Raw genomic sequence first — 18291 nt, 5'->3', positions numbered from 1 at the left:
AGGCAGGTAAGGAGTAGTGTAAGCAGTAAGTAGCTGCTGTTAGGGAAAAGAAAAAGAGAAAAGGAAGAAGTCATACTCCTAAGTATAAGAGAAGAATTCCTTCTAATTTGGTGTTTTACACTGCTTTCCATCCTCACATTTCAATGTACTTCATAGATAAGAGGAAATACTATTACCTCCACCTTAATCTCTAAAAGAAACTGAGGCACACAGAAAGGAAATAATGACTGAAATATTAATCACAATTCTGTGCCAAAGCCAGACACCATTCAGGTACATGAGTGAATTAGTTAGCAGGACAGGATATTTTTATGCGAGTACTCTTGTAAAATACACACAAACTCATCCCATTTGGATCAAAGAGGTTTCCTTCCTGGAGGAACCACAGCTGAACTGCAGCATCAGGATGCAATGCAGAGTGCCCCACTTGCAGTGCAGGTGTCAACTCCTCCAGTGGTCAGCACTCCAGAGCACACCTAGGGCTGCTGACTGGTGTGAGCTTCACTGGTGGTGAAGACTCAGTGAGGACACGAGGGATCACAGAAAATCAAATCCTGGTCACTCCGTCTTCTTTATGCCACACACATCAGTAACACAGACTACAATTTCCCAAGTTCCAGCTCTGTATATTGACTTATATTGATCCTTGACAGTATTTTTCCTTCAGGACCTGCACTGTTTACAGACTGTAGTTACTTATTTTTGTAAGAGTCTCACACTCTTACAAGGGGAGTAACAGCTTGAGAGGAAGTGTTAGGTGCATTGAACTGTACAACATGTGTTTCCCAGAGACACAGCCTCCAGAACTGACGATAAATTGTGGAAAGTAGGATTCAACTCCCATCATTTTGGCAGTCTAAAAGTTAGTCTAAAAGTCTAAGCTAGTCATCTAGGCTTTGCCCTTACTTAACAGAGAAAAAGGGGCACCTCTAGAGAGTGATTCATTTCAGCCTAGAGTAAGATAGGTCCTGAGATAGACGGACTCAATTTAGGAAAGCTTCTCTCCTCCACCATGGTCTTCAGAGGAAGACCTCTGCCTAAGTTTTAGATGGCTAAAGCAAGGTAAGATGAAGTCCATGCATACAGTTTATCTTGAATCAAAGGTACCTAAAATCCATGTTCCTCTGGTGTTTCTAGGCTATGGAACTGCTGGATAGACCCAAAAGCTGCCTTGGACACAGTCCAGGAGGATATCCAGAGCACAAGCAGAATCAAGGGAAACCGATTGTTTCTCCATGACTAACAACCCAAACCATTCTATGATTCTGTGATTTTCACTGAAATGCTAGGGACATGTGCTTTGAATCATTTTCTGTGTGTAAAAAATCATTTGCGTTTGAACCCAAGAGCATCCCATTGGTCCAACAAATGCATACTGATCATTAGAAAACTCTCTTTGGGGTGGAGGCTCATCTGGCATGAACCTGAAATGGAACTTCAGACTAAGATTAAATGCACATAAGTTTTTACCTCATTATCCTATCACGTAGAATGAGACAATTTGAGGCTTGCATTTCTGATGCTGTTTGAGGAAGAGCTGTCTTTAACCAAGAACAGTTGTGAGAATACGTGCTAACTCCATACTGAGAGTGTGCCTCAGCTCTCTTGACGCTATTTCCCTTCTACGTTCAGAGCCAGTTTTTATAAATTTAGCTAATTCCTTTCATGCACTGCTGCCAAGCTGGCCACGTGTACATGCAAATATCAATTTTTTTATGCAAGCACAGATTATTTGCATGCATATGTTACATCCATGCAAGTGTATACATGCAGCTGTATAGGACCAATTTAGAACAAAAGGCAATGGTTACAGTGGACACCTCCAAAAATTACAAACATGAAAAACAAGCCAAAGAAAAAACTCCATCTTGTTACATGGCACAACCTCCATGCTACAGATCAAATGGTTCTCCACATCTAACATGACTATAAGCTACTGCCCTCCTACAAGCTTCAAACTGTTGTTATTTTACTTCCCTCAGATGATTCTCATTATAACTGGGATGAGTGCTGAGTTAAAAAGTCAGTGTATGAATCATATAATCAACTCAGTTGTCTGGAATCTTGCTTTTCCATGCATTTCCTCATTGCTACACGGATCACCAGTGTAAAACATGTGTTAGCTGCATCAAATTTCCTTTTGCTCTTTTAACCCTAATATTGCCTGTGAGCAGACACTTATTTACTGTTATCCAGCTTCCCAACCACTGATGACCGGTGCCTTCACTGCCTGCCTCACAATAGTCACAGAGTTACTAATATTTACACTGAGGTTAAATCCAGCTTCTGGGATAAGGCCTCAGCATTGAGTGCCTGTGTTCTGCTCAGAAACAAGAAAAATAACCCAGAATCTCAGTTTAAGCCTAATTTAAGCCATGCCATTGCTCCATGCACCATCAGATCTCATCCATCTTTCCATACGTGAGGGTGGGTCCACAGCACTGTAATTTTTGCCATAACCATCACCCATGGGACCTACTCCCACACTGGAGCAGCATGAGAGTTGTTTCCACCAGCTTTTAAGCTTGCCAGAGGAAGGATGTATGCATGCAAGTGGCTCTGAGCACTAGTCACAAGACAGGCTTCTGATGCCTTACCTACAGATGTACACAGAAGACAAAAAAAAGTTCCCAACAATTAACACTTAGTGCTGATGTGATACTCTCCTTCTTTCAGGTGTTTATTTGAACTATGCTGTTGGTTTATAATAGCTATATTATAAGCCAGTGTATTGTACAATGACATCTTACAGTCCTGTGAGACCTACATTCCCCTTCTACTATCTAAACACTGCACCACTGGTATTTTCTCACTACAGTCACTCTGCACAGTACTGTACTAGATTTCCCCATGTCCCTAATCTGACTATCTATCAGACTCCCTTCTCAAATATTATACTTTGGTTTTTTAGTAAAAGGAATATTTTTGACTGATTCTCTTCAGTGGAATGCATTTTTCCCATTACAGAAACCACAGTACATCTTGTAGTCTTTCCCTTTGAAGCCAGTAGTATTCTCAAGCTACAGGATTAGAGCAAGCTTTATAATTTCAGGGTGGGCAGTACAGAAATGGTTTCTCCTTGGTTTGTTTTTAATCTTACAAAGATCTGTAATCATGTTTTCAGTGTAGTGCTCTCCCTTTTTCATTACTACCTTGTAATAACCGATGGTAATCAATCTGTACATTCAGAGACTTGAGTTTCAGTCCCTAGCAACTATTTTAAGAACTGATATATTTGAATTCCTGTATTGTGGAAACAACACTAACCCCAGCTTGAAGTCACAGGATATTTGATGAATATTTCATGATTGCACAGACAGAAACACTTCCTGTGTGTTTATCAAACAACTGATTTAAAAATCACAGTTCCAACATGATATATGAATTTAGCAGAATCTCTACCTTAATCTTTAAGATGATTCTACTAAGTAGATTAATCATTCATGGACAGCTTAAAAAAGTTTAAAAGCTTGGCAGGAAAAATGGTCAGTCTTGTGCTTTCATTTTCCACTGTCAGCTGTGACTTTGGGAAGCAGAACACACAACTTGGGCTGCTTTTGATCACCATCTAGTGTGTGAATTAAAGAACTGCACAGGTTTAAGAGGTGAGTTACTGATATAAAGTGAAGCAGCAGAGCAGTAGGATTAACAGGTTTCTTTCATCATTTCTAGAAGACCTCAAATAGGCTTAGTGAACTTTAAAAAACAGGAATTTCCAGATGCCTCTAGCTGCCTGATGAAAGTCAGATGTTTCATTATGACACTGTGTCTAGTAGTCTGCGACTATGATGGTCTAGGGATATAAAGAAAGCAAGATCTGCATAGTGAAGCAGTATCTTTTTCAGGCAAAGTTACTTAGTGAGAAAGAGCAACATGGTTTCAGGCAAGGAATCCTTTCATTATGTCTGTGTCTTTTCCAGGTGTCTAAACGCTACATTCATTTCATTGTTTTCTTTTTTTTTTTCAAGATAGTCAGAAATAATATTTGCAAAATTCTTCACTTGCAAAAATTAATTGTTTGTGTTGTTATAACTAAAGCCCACATTCTAATCGCAATTCAACATTTATCCATGCAATTGAGACTTCAAGGCTGGTAAATCAGTAAGACAGCTGGACAGAGGAGGAGCACCAGCAACACTGGAGGTGAAAGTCTCTGGAATCTTTCAGTTTTGAACATTGCAGATGACTCAGGACAGCTTGGACTATGCTTTCCAACATGACTGGCCAAACAATGCTAATTCTTGGCTAGTATCCTTGCTCTTCAGAAAGCACACTGTGACGCGACACACAGAAACTCAATATCTTCGCATCAACAAACTTACTTAAAAAGAACAGAACAAAACAGAAAACACATCTTTACTAAAACAGGCTCATACCTTCAATATTAAATAATAATACTGTGAATTTTCAACAAAGATTAGCAGGAGGAGTTTCAGGAGACACCTGGAAGAAGCCTTTGCCTGTAGACAGCAGAACAGTCTTCTTTTTTAAGGGGAAAAATATTACTTTCCCCTCATTTTATTATGAGGCCAGGTCAAGGAGCAGTTAAAGGTACTTTTACACCATGAATTACCACTAGCTTATAGACCCTTTTATACAATATCCACCCATGCGTCTAGGTATCTCTTTACATTAAAAAATTCATACCATCAGCTGCATTGTCACTCAGGGGAAAAAACCAAACAAACAACGATGCTCAACTACTGTTAAAACTGCATACTAACTCCTCAAATATTACTGGGTTCAGACCCTGTACAGGACACTCGAATGCCTAGGAAGAACTGTAAAATCTTTACAAGAAGTTTAATATTTTATTAGACACTGATCTCTCAATTATAATTAGTCAATATATCTTATTTCAAATAACTTTTTAGTTTAAACCTTGTAAAGAAGTACATAATTTTATACAAAGGATGGGGGGGGGAGAAAATAGAAAAAAAGCTAGTGTTGCCTGGAAAGTAGGAGATAGCTCTTGCTTGCTATAGTTTATTCTTTAACAGCTCATGCCTTCAAAACAGAGCTGGCAGTATTACTGAGGAACTTATGTCGATTTAAGAACTGAAAGAAATTACCTTCCGTCCTCAAACGCAGGTTTTTTTTTTTTCCCTGAGAGCGCCAAATAGCCATTAACAGCAGAGTACTAATTAGCAGCTTCCACACATTACTGTTGTTCTGGTGCCCCCCAATGGTCACCTGGCTTTACTACCAGCTGCGGCTTAAAAACCACTCGGAAAAGCTGTGCTCCAGACGTGACGCCCAAGCGTAGGTGTAATTCTTCAGCCAGCTGGGTCCGAGCCCTGACACAGCTACCAACACTTCAGAGCTCCCATTCATGGTATCCAGAGCTGGGTATCCAGGGTAGGTCCTCCAGCCAGGTACTAATCACCATCCCTAACCATTTTCAAAGAACACTTTCGCAGCTTCAGCACTGAGCCCTCCAGGTCAACAAAACTGCATCATAGCCACTGTTGATTGCAAAAATTAACTTGATTCATAAGCACAGATGCTACATAGAATCATAGAATTGTTTGGGTTGATCTTTCAAGGTCATCTTGTCCAACGCCCCTGCAATGAGGAGGGACATCTTCAACTATGTGAGGTTGCTCAGAGCCCGTCTAACCTGACCTTGAATGTTTCCAGGGATGGGACATCTGTAGATTTCTACATTATATTAATCAAACTGAGACATCGTTCAAGCAGTTAAGACACACTGGTATACAGCACTGGCTGTGTTTCCCCTCCCTTCCCCAGTCACCGCATCCTGTTACACAAACACTGACCTAGTATATCTGCAGTCTCCAACTCATACAACAGTTTTGCACATCCTGTCCCAATTCACCAGCAGTTGTGGTGCTGTACCAGTGCGATGATACATCTTCATTTCCAACCATACCGTGACAGAGAGAAATTACTTGTTGGTCTATAAATCAGCACTTCCTCCTGAGTACTGATCACAACCTGACTATACTCACTTCAGCCTAAGGAGAAGGCTAGTCATGATCACAAAGAGTGTTTCAAAAGACTTATTTTCCAGAAAAACTTCAGGTGGAAAAGACAGATGAAAGCTTAAAACTCTTTAAGAAGAGCTTAGATAGCCAAAAGCTGCAATCTTTCAATCAAGAAAGAAGACAGCTTTATCTAAAAGCCCATCCTGGTTTATTGGCAAAGGGAAGATAGCAAAGCAATATTTAACAAGTTGAAAGAGGGAAGCAGATCAAATAGCAATCAATACAAACATGACATGAAGAAAATTTATCAGAAGGAAAAGAGAACCTTGACTGACAGGACTAGGAAAAGAAGAAACAGTTTAGTGTGTACATTAGGGATGACTGAAACCTTACCCATGGTCAAATCATTAAAAATGCAGGCAAGGCAGAAGTGCTCCATAAGCTTTCAATTTCTGCTGGGAGGGATTCCTACCACAAATCTGATGAACTTTCCAAGCCATCAGCAGCTATTGAAATGTTAAAGATCTACTGAAAGCAAATTTTAAGGTACAATCCATCCAGGCCTGTAGACCTAAGCAAAAATGATTCACTGAATCTGTGGATAATTTTTTAGGATACTATGGAAATTTCAGAAAACAAGCACTACTATTAGAAGTGGTAAGGAGATAGACCTAGTGAAATAAGGATGCTTAAGTCAGCACGAAGATAAAGTTAAAAAAAGAAACACTCATACTGGATATAATTTATAATGAGTTAAAGGATAAGAATACGTAGAAATTCTAAAATTGATAGAAACAGATTCAGAATGTAGTCTTTTGTGTTCAGTTACATTCATATCTTTGCCAAACACCAGTTTTTTGGGTCAGCCCGCCATCATTATTTTGCTGATACAAGTTTTCTCAATGATTTACTTGCACTTAGAGCATTAATAAGAAAGCCTTACACAAGCCATTTAGATGAAAAATAGCAGGAACAATTCACACAGGAACGGCACAAAAAATTAGGACCACACAATAGCAGTACAGTAGAACTAAGCAAGATTTGAATAACTAGCATATATCCACATGTAGGGAAAATAGGGTGTCAATCAAACATTGCTGCTAGTGAGGCTCCACAGAGATCTGGATTAACCTTGATGCTGATCCTGGTTTTCTGAAAGTCAATAAATGACAGCTGACACCATTTGAAAGTGCAGACTCACAAAGGACTGGACTATCAGGTGCAAAGGAAGGACGCGCAAACTACTGCTCTTTTACAAATTCTGCCTAAGCTGCCCAACGTAAACAGAAGTGTAAAGCCATAAATGTTTCATTTGTACCCTAAAACAACCACTAAAAAATTCTTTGATCAAATATTTGTAACCCAGGTATGTTTGTAGTTCTTTTCTAGAAATGCTCCATTTGCCAAATTACCCACATCCTTTGTAACCACCCAACATGGGAGTTCCCCACTTTGCCTGATATGACAAATACAATGAAATATTTCCACGGACAGGCTCTAACTCCATGTTGAAATTGTCACTCATGTTTCAAACAGACTACAGTGGAAGTTTACCTTTCCTATGAGGTAAAATAAAGGCTTATACTTTCAGCAGCTGCTGTTTTCTGGCTGATAAGACAGAAAAAATATCTTATTTTCCATCAAATACATAGTAACTCTTGCTGTAGCAGTCCATTAATTAAGAGTGAAACTCAAAGATTTTATTTTTCTGCTGTCCAACTCCCTATAAAATTACAAAAAAAAAAAAAATCACTGGGCTATTTCACTTGAAATAACTATTAGTGCACTACAGTCAATTCATTGCTGTTATTTATTAAACATGCCAAACCCAACAGAATGGTAGAAGACACTTGATTCATTCAGAAGCCCCAGCAGGTACCAGCTGGCAGGGCAGAACATTCATGATGCCACCAGAAAGATTTGTAACTGAAGGAAACTTTACTATGTAGCGTACAAATGGTTCATTTAAAAAGCCATTATCAACATACCACACTACCACTCATCATTCATTCATGAGATTGTCGTTTAATTCACCTGCAATTTCTCATGTTCAAGTACCTTTATAAGATATCTAAAGCATTCAGGAAGGTCCTGTTACCACACCCTTGCAGAGGGAGAGGCAGCACTTCAAAAGGTGCCAAGAGGGTGGTGACTTCTGTTACACGTTGCAGTTCAGCTATGTGCAAAAGCAAGAGAAATCATGTACTAACAGTTAAACAACTGCTAAGAATAATTTTTGTTCAGCCATGCTCTTTGCTTTCACTCTCAATGAGATTCATCCTATGCAAAGGACCAGTGGGAGGGGCAGGCATTACTGTTATCCTACACATGCCCTTCAGCATTAAAATACCAATTATTAGCATGGTTAAGGAATATATATAACCATCATATAGTCAGTGGCTCTGCTGGGCAGTCCCCTCATCGATCCGTAGTGCACCCTAAAATATTCACTGCAAATGCTCACCTAAAAATCAACTGTTATTCCCTCATTTGTATTCCTCAGTCAGCAACCCCATTCAGTTCAAACTCCCATTGTAAAACAGATTCTCTGAACTGCATACCAAAATCCTCACATGGACAAGGAGCTGCAGTTTGGGCAGCTGCAGGGAGGCAGCTCTAGGAGCAGCTTACAAGCACAAGGCGAAACAATGAGGTGAAACCACAATGGTCCTCCAGGAGCACCATTGGCCACTGTAAGATGGGACTGATCTGGGCTGCAGGGCTGCCTTGCTACTCTAACCCTGAGGGCTCCAAATCAAACAGCATGCCCCCCACCAGTCCAGTTCTGTCACAGTCACACAATGCAGCCCTGGCACAGGAGCCCCATGACACTCACTCAAAGGTCCAAGGGTCTCAACTTGGCCAGGCTTCCTATAGTTTCATTACAAGTCTTTTTCTCTGTCAGGATGCTGCAAAAGTCAACCTTCCTTCCACCACCTTCACATAGGAAAAACATTTATCCCCTGTGCAAACCACAGAGCAGCCAAGTCCACAAAGCTCTTCTGTGACTGCTGCTTTTCTGAGACAAACCCATACAGTCTCCCCCTACCCACATAATATCACCTGTGCAGCTCCAGGGTTGCAAAGTATTGTTTTCCTTTCACCAGGAGACCAGTTAGGATCCTTCAGAGAGCCCCTGAGGCTTCTCATATGAAAGGAGTAAATTCAGAGCTGGCAGGCAGATGAGCTTCACAGATCCAGAGAACATGTTCAGGGCTCCTGTGGGACCATTCTGCAGACACCCAGCACGGAGGGGAGATAGCTGTGAGTCAAGTGTACTGGAGATACTCTGAAATGCTAATGTCTCTGACTGACTGGTTTCCTCATTTACAGAAAATTAGGAGGTAGAAATTTATTGTTCCCCTGAATATATAATTTAAGTCAGTGCATTAAAATATGATTACTATTTGTTATAAGAAGAAAAGATGACAGAGGAAGGAGACAGGTTTTTTTTTCAGGTAAAAACTGAGCACAGAATGAAGCTTCCAGTGACCTCAGGACTCCAGTACTTAGACATTCCCAGAATGCTTCAATTATTGAGCTCCCCTGTGATACATACCGAGTTTCATTTTGATCCACAGGCTATTAAACATGATCTATGATACTTCCAGAAAAGCTCTCTTTTGGAGTTCAACCTGTAACTTGAACTTTTTTTTCTTCCATCACTGATTATTAATGTGCATACAGCACTGAGAGAGCAGAATGAAGGGGTGCACAGATATGCAGGAGCACCATGCTGCTTTATAAGAACACAGTCTATAGGGTCAAACAGAACTAAATTAAATGTGTGGAGTGCCTTTAAATTCTGCTTTCTTATTAAAAGCAGTCCTCTCCACAGGCAGGCACAAAAGGCCATTTGCAATATTAGTCAATATGTTCTAACTCCAAACTTAATCAAAGGAAGAGTAATTAGTCCTATTTAAGCAGAGGAAAATATATGCTGTTTGGGCAAACAAGTACTATGTAGCAAGGAATCTGGATGCAGTAGCTGAAACCAACAAAATACATCAAGAGTATAGTAATTTGCCGTAGCTCAGAATGAAAATATTTGACTGTAAATAGTGCTAAGAATGCATACTGTATTTTTGTCAAAGAATAAATCATATATTTTGAGGTTACCATTTCTTAGAAAGCATATGTTTTCGAGGAATGAGGTCATTTGCTTTTGTAGGGTTGTGGGTTTGGCTGAGCTGAGAGCTGGGACTGTTCAGTCTAGAGAAGAGGCTTGTGGGGATCTTATGAATGCATGTAAGCACCTGAAGAGGGTGCAAAGAAGACAGATCCAGACTCCTTTCAGTGGTGCCCAGTGCGAGGACCAGAGGCAATGGGCACAACCTGAAATATTGGAAGTTCCCTCTGAACATCAGGAAAAACTGTTTCACTGTGAGGGTGATCAAACGCTGGCACAGGGTGCCCTGGAAGGTTACGGAATGTCCATCCTTGGAGATATTCAAAAGCCACATGGTCCTGGACAAACAACTCTAGGTGTCCCTGTTCGAGAGGGAGCTTGGACAAGATGACCTCCAGAGGTCCTTTCTGAACTCAAGTGTTCTCTGATTCTGTTAACAAGTTTTTTTTAAGAATGTAGTTACTTCAGTAATACTATGCATTATGCTATCCTCTTCCTTTTCAATACTAATTGTCTTTTATATGATCCCAATACGTAAATACATATTCATATACATGTGTATGCATAGGCACACACACATTTATATTCAAATACCACATATGGACAATTCTAAAACGTTTCACAGTGTTGCATTGCAAAATATGGATTTTTTTTTCCTTTCTACAGCAGTAATGAACAAAAATGCAATACTGTTCTGTGTGGCAACATGACTCCAAGTAAAAAGTGCTTATTTTTATTATGCTATTTGGAAATGATGAAAGGATGGTGTTGAAGTGCTCTTGATGGATTAAAAAAAAAAGAAAAAAGAGAGATTATAAACTCTTACATTCATTATAAATTCCCTTTGGCTTTCTATAATCAGCAAATAGCTTAACATTTACTCTTTAAAAGTGTCATAAAGTTGATATAGTTTTCAGATTAGATTTTTCAATTCTGCACAAACACAGAGATAAATGTTCTGAGGTATGCCACCAACTGCCTGCTTAATTTATATGAATTGCACCACTTTCACTTATTCCTCCCAAAAATTCACTTTTCTGGAAAAGAAATGGAGTTCTTTTACTCTGTTGGTCTTTCTACAGTCTGAGAGACACTTAACAATGGATGCAAAGTTTCCACTGCTCTTGGTAACAGGCTGTATCTGTTTGAAAGCCATACAAATTAAATAGTACTGTCTTTGTTCACACAGACAAGCAAGAAGCATTTATGCAGTGCTTAAGCACCCTTCAGTCAATTGAATCCATGGCAATAAAGCAGAGAATGCAATCCCACTGAATCCCCACAGCCTCTGTTGATCTTTCAGTTAGAAAATAAGACTTTTTAGAAGCTTCCTGTATATAAATAATAAATAGAAAGACTTATTATGTGTGAAGCTTTTAACAATGCAAAGGTTCGAAATCAGGTTGTTTGTTTTCTATATCTGAACTGAAAGCTAGAATGCCCATCAGGTGTAGTGAGGCAGTATGCAAAAATTTTAAACTATTGGGCAAGTGGAACCCATGCTTCCCCCATAAGAAGGAAGTACATCTACAGAAAAAATACTCCACTATTATAGGTGATTTGCCTAAGTCCTGAAAGAACAGTCATGTTAACTAACTAGTCCTTTTGAGATCATTTTTAACCTGAATCAAGTACCATACCTAACCTGTGGCCATACAGTTCCTAGTTCCTGAGCTAGATAAGGTATCTTCACAGAGCATTACACACTGTGATGAAAACACATCTTGCATTGATCTCCCTCGAAGGTTCCGTCCTTTAGTTTGAATCTGTGAATCTCTTGTGATTTTATTTCCTAACAACACTGCTCTCCACTTTTTCTATCACTCCCAGCTTCATTTCATGGCATTATGCGTATTACCACATGGAGAAAAGATTGGACCCTCCATTATCCTTAAAAGGATCTAAAGCAAGAAACAACTAGTGTGAAACCTACTTCATCTCTGGAGATCTGAGCAATTTTGCTCTGCAGGTGGCTTGGGGAAGATGAAATCCTTGTTCGCCTTGAATGCAACATATGGAGCTGCAGCAGGCTCCCTCCCTACAGCTTTGATCATTTCCATAGGCTGAGCACTAGGGATCAATAGACCTCAGTCCCCAGAGGGCCTTGAACATGCACAGCTCAATGTTAAGTCCCTGACAAAAGTTGCCCTGCATTCTCATCTAGTAAACCGTACAGTGTTAAAGTCACTGGGGCTTCTTCTCTTTGTTCCCAAGAACTGAGGTGTAGTTTTAGCAGCTGTGCAACAGTGCTCTTAATACAGAGATGTTTTGCTGCCAGATGTGTTATTACTGCCGGATGAGATGTAAATGTTATCAGTTCAAGATATCACCTGATATCACCAAGTCTGGGAAGGGACTGAGGGGGGAGAACAGAAACAGCCAGCTATCAAAGGATGGTTAAAATTAAGTGGAAGGTAATTTAGTGATGTTGATTTTTGTCTATTTGCCTCAGTTGAAACTGTACCACTGACCTAAAATATGTAAATATTTCTACATGAATAGGACTGCTTTTAACTGGATCCAAGTGGTACTACACACCCTTAAAAAGTCAGTCTGGATAAGGGACAAAGTAGAGAGCTAGAACAGATTATCTAAAACTGCCATATCATGAATTCCTACAGTAACACTCAAGACTATTATAGAAAGCATGGGCTGGAAGCAGTTCACACCTTTGCCTTATCTTATTCCATCTACTGCAGGTTACAGTACAGTTATACAAACATAGCTCCATTCTAGCCCCACAAATATATCCGATATGCCAGTCATCCCATGAAAGAGCAATGTGAAATCAGGTCAGTCTCACACACCAATATATGTGGCTGAAAGTTAAGCAGATGTACAACTTCACCAATGTAAAATATATACTAAAGTGTTCCTAACACCTGGGTCTAGTGCTAAGGTAAAATGGACACTGCCAAGGTAAAATGCATTGATTCCTACTTCTGATGAAGAACTGTCAATCTGGCCCCTTAGTCTACCACTACTACTTCAGCATTCATGCAAGAATAAATATAACAGAGAACGAAGACATAAATTGCAGTTATGTGCAGATATGCAGTCAGAAACCAAAGTATTCTACTTCGAATTAAATTTAAAAAAAAAAAGGCATGTTATTTTTGTGTTTTTATAACTCAGTTCTATGGAGGATACCTTTAAAACAGTCAGGTTAAATATCTTGTTTAATTAACAGCTACAGTCACTTTTGTACTGCAGAAAAAGTCACATACTAAAAGAGAAAGTGTGAATCCCTCATTAACAAGGTACTGAAACACCACTATAATTTCTCTCTGCTATTATATTACACTGTACTGTTCCCTCTTATTTATCAAAGCTCAGACTTCTTAACAATAACAGTCATTTATATGCAGCTAATCTACAAAATTTTTATTTATCTGCTGCTGTATATTATGTAGTATTAGCTGCAAAATAAGATGTTGTTACTTTAACAAATTAATGCTTATTTTAATTTTTAAATCTCTGAGCATCACCTTCTGCTGAGGAATGGTCACACTGCAACGTAAGTGTTGATTATTATCATATTACTCATTTTGTGGCTTCAGTGCTTGTTGTACCTCTCTCCCCTAACATCCTTGGCTGCAGCTCTGCCTCCACTGGGCCTCCTCATCTCACCTCTCCAAGAATGCTGCATTTCTGCCCCTCTTGAGCACAATACTGAGAATTCAGCTAGGTTCATTGAATCAGGAGATCTTGCAGCTCTTCTCTCCAGAAGCCTGTGAAACAGAGGTCTAAAACAGCAAAGAGCATGCTGAGGATTTAATGTTAGGTTCTTTTTACTTGTATTTATAAATCACTGCCAAGCAAGGATTCTGGCACTTCTTAGGTTCCCCTTCTGAATAATGAAGTCTTTTCCAAGGGTACTTCTGACTTCAGGTTGCCTAAGTCATGATTTGGAGCTCCCCTTCTTGTTGTCCATGTTAAAGACAAAGAAAAACTGTGCCAATTCCCCAAGCAGCTTCCTTGGTTAACTGCCTCATGTCACACAGGATGAATCTGAAGCTTCTGTTGACCTTGAAGATTTCCCTGGCAAACTAAATTTCTTCAAACAACCCCTTTGGAGGTCCCCATCTGATATGCTGAAATGACCCCTCTAGAGGGTCTTTCTTTTAGACCTGCCAAAGCAATCTCTTCCCCTTGTAGATTTTAGTTTCTTGCAGACCACAACAGATTGATAGGGTGCTTTAAAAGAAAACAAAAAGATAAAGGGATGGCACTACCGAAGTCTAGGCAGATGTGGTGGGTTGACCTTGGCTGGATGCCAGGTGCCCACCCAGCTACTCTGTCACTCCCGTTCCCAGCCAGACAGGGGAGAGAGTAAGATGGAAAACAACTTGTGGGCTGCGAAAAGGTAGTTTATTAAAGCAGAAGCCAGGTGAAATCTTGCACGGGCAAAAGTGAAAGATAACGCAGTTTATTCTCCACTTCCCATGAGCAACCATGGTTGGCCACCCCCAAGAAGCAGGGCTCCAGCACGCGTAACAGTTCCTCAGCAGGCAGCCATTGGAGTCAAGCAATGCCTGCCTTCCTGCTCCTTGCCTCAGCTTTTATATCTGAGCTGACGTCACATAGGACGGAATATCCCTTTGGTCAGTTTGGGTCAGTTGGCCTACTTGTGTCCCCTCCCAGGATCTTGCCCTCGATTGAGGAAGGAATGTTACAGTGCTGATGCTGTGCTCAGCAGTAGCCAAAACCCCGGTGTGTTATCAACACCCTTCTAGCTGCCAATGCAAAGCACAGCACTGTGAGGGCTACTGTGGGGAAATGAACTCCAGCTCAGCCAGACCCAATACAGCAGACAACACCCACAGCCTTTCCCTCATCCACTAAGTGGGTCACCCTGTCATAGAAGCCAATGATTTAGCCAGACAAATGATTTAGCCAATCTAACTCTCATATAGTTCTGTGTAAATCTTACCATTGATTTTCCTGTCATTTGATGTGGCCCTCCAGTGAAACTCATGTCAAAGACAGCTAGATGCTAGAGGCAATAGGCTACTTGCTGTACCATAAAAATCACTCACGTAAGGAAAGTTCACAGAAACATGCCTCTCTCATTACTCCTCAAACACACACATAAAAATATTGTTTAATTGTTTTCTTGTACAAGCATAAGAAAAACTCAAAGTGTAGCACACAGGGATGCCACCAAATCAAATAACATTTTGCACGCAAATCCCAAGTGAAAATACACTTGAAGTGATATACTTGGGACCTTCCTTACGCATAAACCTGGGCTCACTGCATTTATTATCATGGTTATAATCTATATAGTTTTTCCTCTTGTTCTTCCAAAATATAGTGGACAAACTTCACTAATATAACCAACTGGAGGTCTTATTTTTCCTTCCCATTCAAACCTTGTACCCTGTTCAATAGGTATTTTGAATGCCTAAATACTACTGAATCAGGTCCTTGATTAGTTTTTTATTTATACCACAAAGACCACAAGATTCAGAGGTTGCCAAGGCAACACCTGTTCACCCTCCATACATTTGTGCTTTGATATGAAACCTCTCATTATATAAATGTATCACAACACCAGTCAGCATGACAGGCTATTTTACAAATATGCCTTCACATAACAGACAGCTGTAGCCTTCCCTTTAAGTGGGAGGGAAAGGTAGGAATAAGGTTACCTTTTACTAAGGGGGAGGGAGGAGGGGTAAAAATGGCATTCCAAGCTATATAGGATTTAGTATGACATTGTATCCTGAGCCTTCTATTACAGTCAATAAATTTTGTATTACATGGGCAAAAATCCTCAAAAGGGCAGGAAGGAAACAAAACAAAACAAAAAACATCAACCACACCACACAAGTAGAGTCTAAGACTGAGATGCTGGAATTTTAAGTAACTGAAACTAACAACTGTATATAAAAGCTTTACTGAACTACTGGAAATCTGATACTCCAGCATATGTTTTTTAGAACTACAGACAAGGCAAAGTTTAGTAAATCACAAAAGACTTACTAGGAACCTACTGACACTTTTGAACCCTGATCTTGAGGTACTTAGCAATATACAACTAGCTTTCTTTACTGAGCAGTATTCAATACATAGTACTCTACCTACAGTTATGCTCCAGGATCCTTTATAGTTTTTTCCTCTTGTTCTTCCAAAATATAGAGGGCAAACTTTACTGATATAACCAATTGGAGGTCTTGTTTTTCCTTCCCATTCAAACCTTGGTCAATAGGTATTGTATAGATATTGTACCCTGGGGTCCAGGCTACTGCAGGAGGAGGGATCTGTTAAAGATGGTTACTTCTGTGTCTCCTAGACCCACTGAGTTTGAGCAGCCTACAAACTGATCCAGAATACACAAGACACAACTGGCTGCCTGGGTTAGCAACAGGATGGCAATAGGACAGTTCCAGATGTACACCTCCAAATTCTTCCTTGTGCCCTAGCACCCTCTGTGCTGCCAGGAGGCTTTCCAGACAGTATTACTAACAATCAGCTAATTCTACATCATCTGCAGACACTTCAGCATAAGCTGAGAAAGCTGACTTTTCTAAAGAGAAGATTGTTACAAGAAAGAATACACATGGATACTTACAGGTATGGAAGAAATATGAAAATCACAATGCTATCTGCTTGCATTTTTTTACTTCTTCCCTCACTTTCATTTCTGGCTTGTAATTTCCAGTTCCACTTCTCTCACTGTGACCTTGCGACACACTGACCATCCTCAGCAGTAAACAAAGTAAATCCTACAGTGTCACCAGAGGAAGAGGAGCGAAAATCCCACTGGAGGGCGCATACAGCACTAGCAAAGCCATCGCTCCTTCATCCCGTCAGTTGTGTCAGTTCTAGGTCAGAGACAACCGCCCCCAGACTGCAATGACAAAATAACACCACTTACAGATATTTCTAGTTGGATCTAACAGCAGCTCCTCAATTACCACAGAGAGCCCGTTTGTACACTTTCTACAAGAAGAAATCCCTCCTCACTTGTGAGGAATGGCACTGAAAAACACCTTACGTGGTCAGATCATTTATGGCTTACTGCATCCAAAGCCTTGCTGTACTATTTATAGAACTAGTTTCACTAAACAGCCACATCCTGCTGTAATCCCAAAAGGTCAAAGTGGTACCACACTGTATGTGTACCACACTGTGGATGTGCAGAGAATTCCCAGTTTTACTGGTTAACAGAGCAACGCACTATTTATGCTGTTCTTTACTTCCCCCCACCCCCATGTTAATTCGCTTTCCATAAAGTGTTCAGGTGATAAGTCAAATAACCAGCTAGTGGCTGTTCCAAATCCTTCAGGTCCCTCTTTCCTACCACCTTTCTGTTTTGAATGTAGGAGACTCTGAAGAGTGAAAATTGTACACCTAAATTTCAAGGCCAGGCCACAGAATTCAACATAAACAGCCCATGGCAGGGGGGGGGGGGGGCGGGGAAGACACTTTTTATGTAGGATAGCTGACATCAGAATTAGGTATCATGCCGTGACCCACTCAGTCCTGACACATTTTCACATGAAGTGGGCATGGAAACTGGAGAAGAGCCAGTACAGCAGAAAACCTTCAGGGTTATTTTGCATAGGACTATGCAAATTCTTCATGAAGCTGAGGAGTTGAAATCAGAACAATTTGCTTATCAACTTTCACCAGCACTAAAACTCATAACCAACCTTAGAAGACAGCATGTTATCCTGCACAATATTGCTGAATGAGTAGTTGAGTAAAATCAATTACTTGCTGTAGGGATTTTTAAGACGTATATTTCCCTAATTATTGTCAAATATGCAGGTCAACAAAAAGGAAGATTGATTTCTGGATAAACAGAATAACTGTGACATTAAAATGTGGTGTGAAAAGACAAACTGTGAATAGCTCATTTTAGTGAAATTAAGGGAATATTCAGGAAATGCTTGCAATCAAGAAACTGTCACACCCCCTCTGTCCATCAATGGCATCATGTAACAACCTCTCCAGCCTTAATCCTCGTATCATTTACACCTTGTTGATGAGGATGCATTCCCTCTTGTACAGCAATGTATCTGTATTGATTAATGTACTATAAAGCCTATGTTCTTTGCATCAGCAATGTTATAACGAATTGACGTTAGCTGGAAAAGTCAAGTCACACTTATTTTTTGCGACCCAGTGCTGCCATCTCATCTGCTCATTGATATATCTTCTGCCCCAAATTGGCCCTCAACATCCAAAAAGCAAGGTAAACCC

At 40.1% G+C, this 18291-nt stretch overlaps 1 protein-coding gene across 4 annotated transcripts in view; it reads right to left on the bottom strand.

Moving 5' to 3' along the window:
- Positions 1–18291, bottom strand: part of GADL1 (glutamate decarboxylase like 1) — an 81043-nt gene that overhangs the window by 13574 nt on the left and 49178 nt on the right. Inside the window, exon 15 of one of the 4 annotated variants that reach the window (XM_051789026.1) lies at positions 9017–9180. The exons of the other annotated variants lie outside the window; for them this stretch is intronic. Coding sequence (XP_051644986.1) covers positions 9064–9180 — 117 coding nt within the window. The 3' untranslated portion in view covers positions 9017–9063. Of the gene's footprint in view, positions 1–9016; positions 9181–18291 lie in introns of those variants that run through there. 4 annotated transcript variants of the gene reach the window in all.

The sequence above is a fragment of the Manacus candei genome, unplaced genomic scaffold, assembly GCF_025592945.1.
Source record: "Manacus candei isolate 608988 ecotype Guabito, Panama unplaced genomic scaffold, ASM2559294v1 h1tg000026l, whole genome shotgun sequence".
NCBI classification, from domain to species: domain Eukaryota; kingdom Metazoa; phylum Chordata; class Aves; order Passeriformes; family Pipridae; genus Manacus; species Manacus candei.
This window is presented reverse-complemented; position numbering and strand designations above follow the sequence as displayed.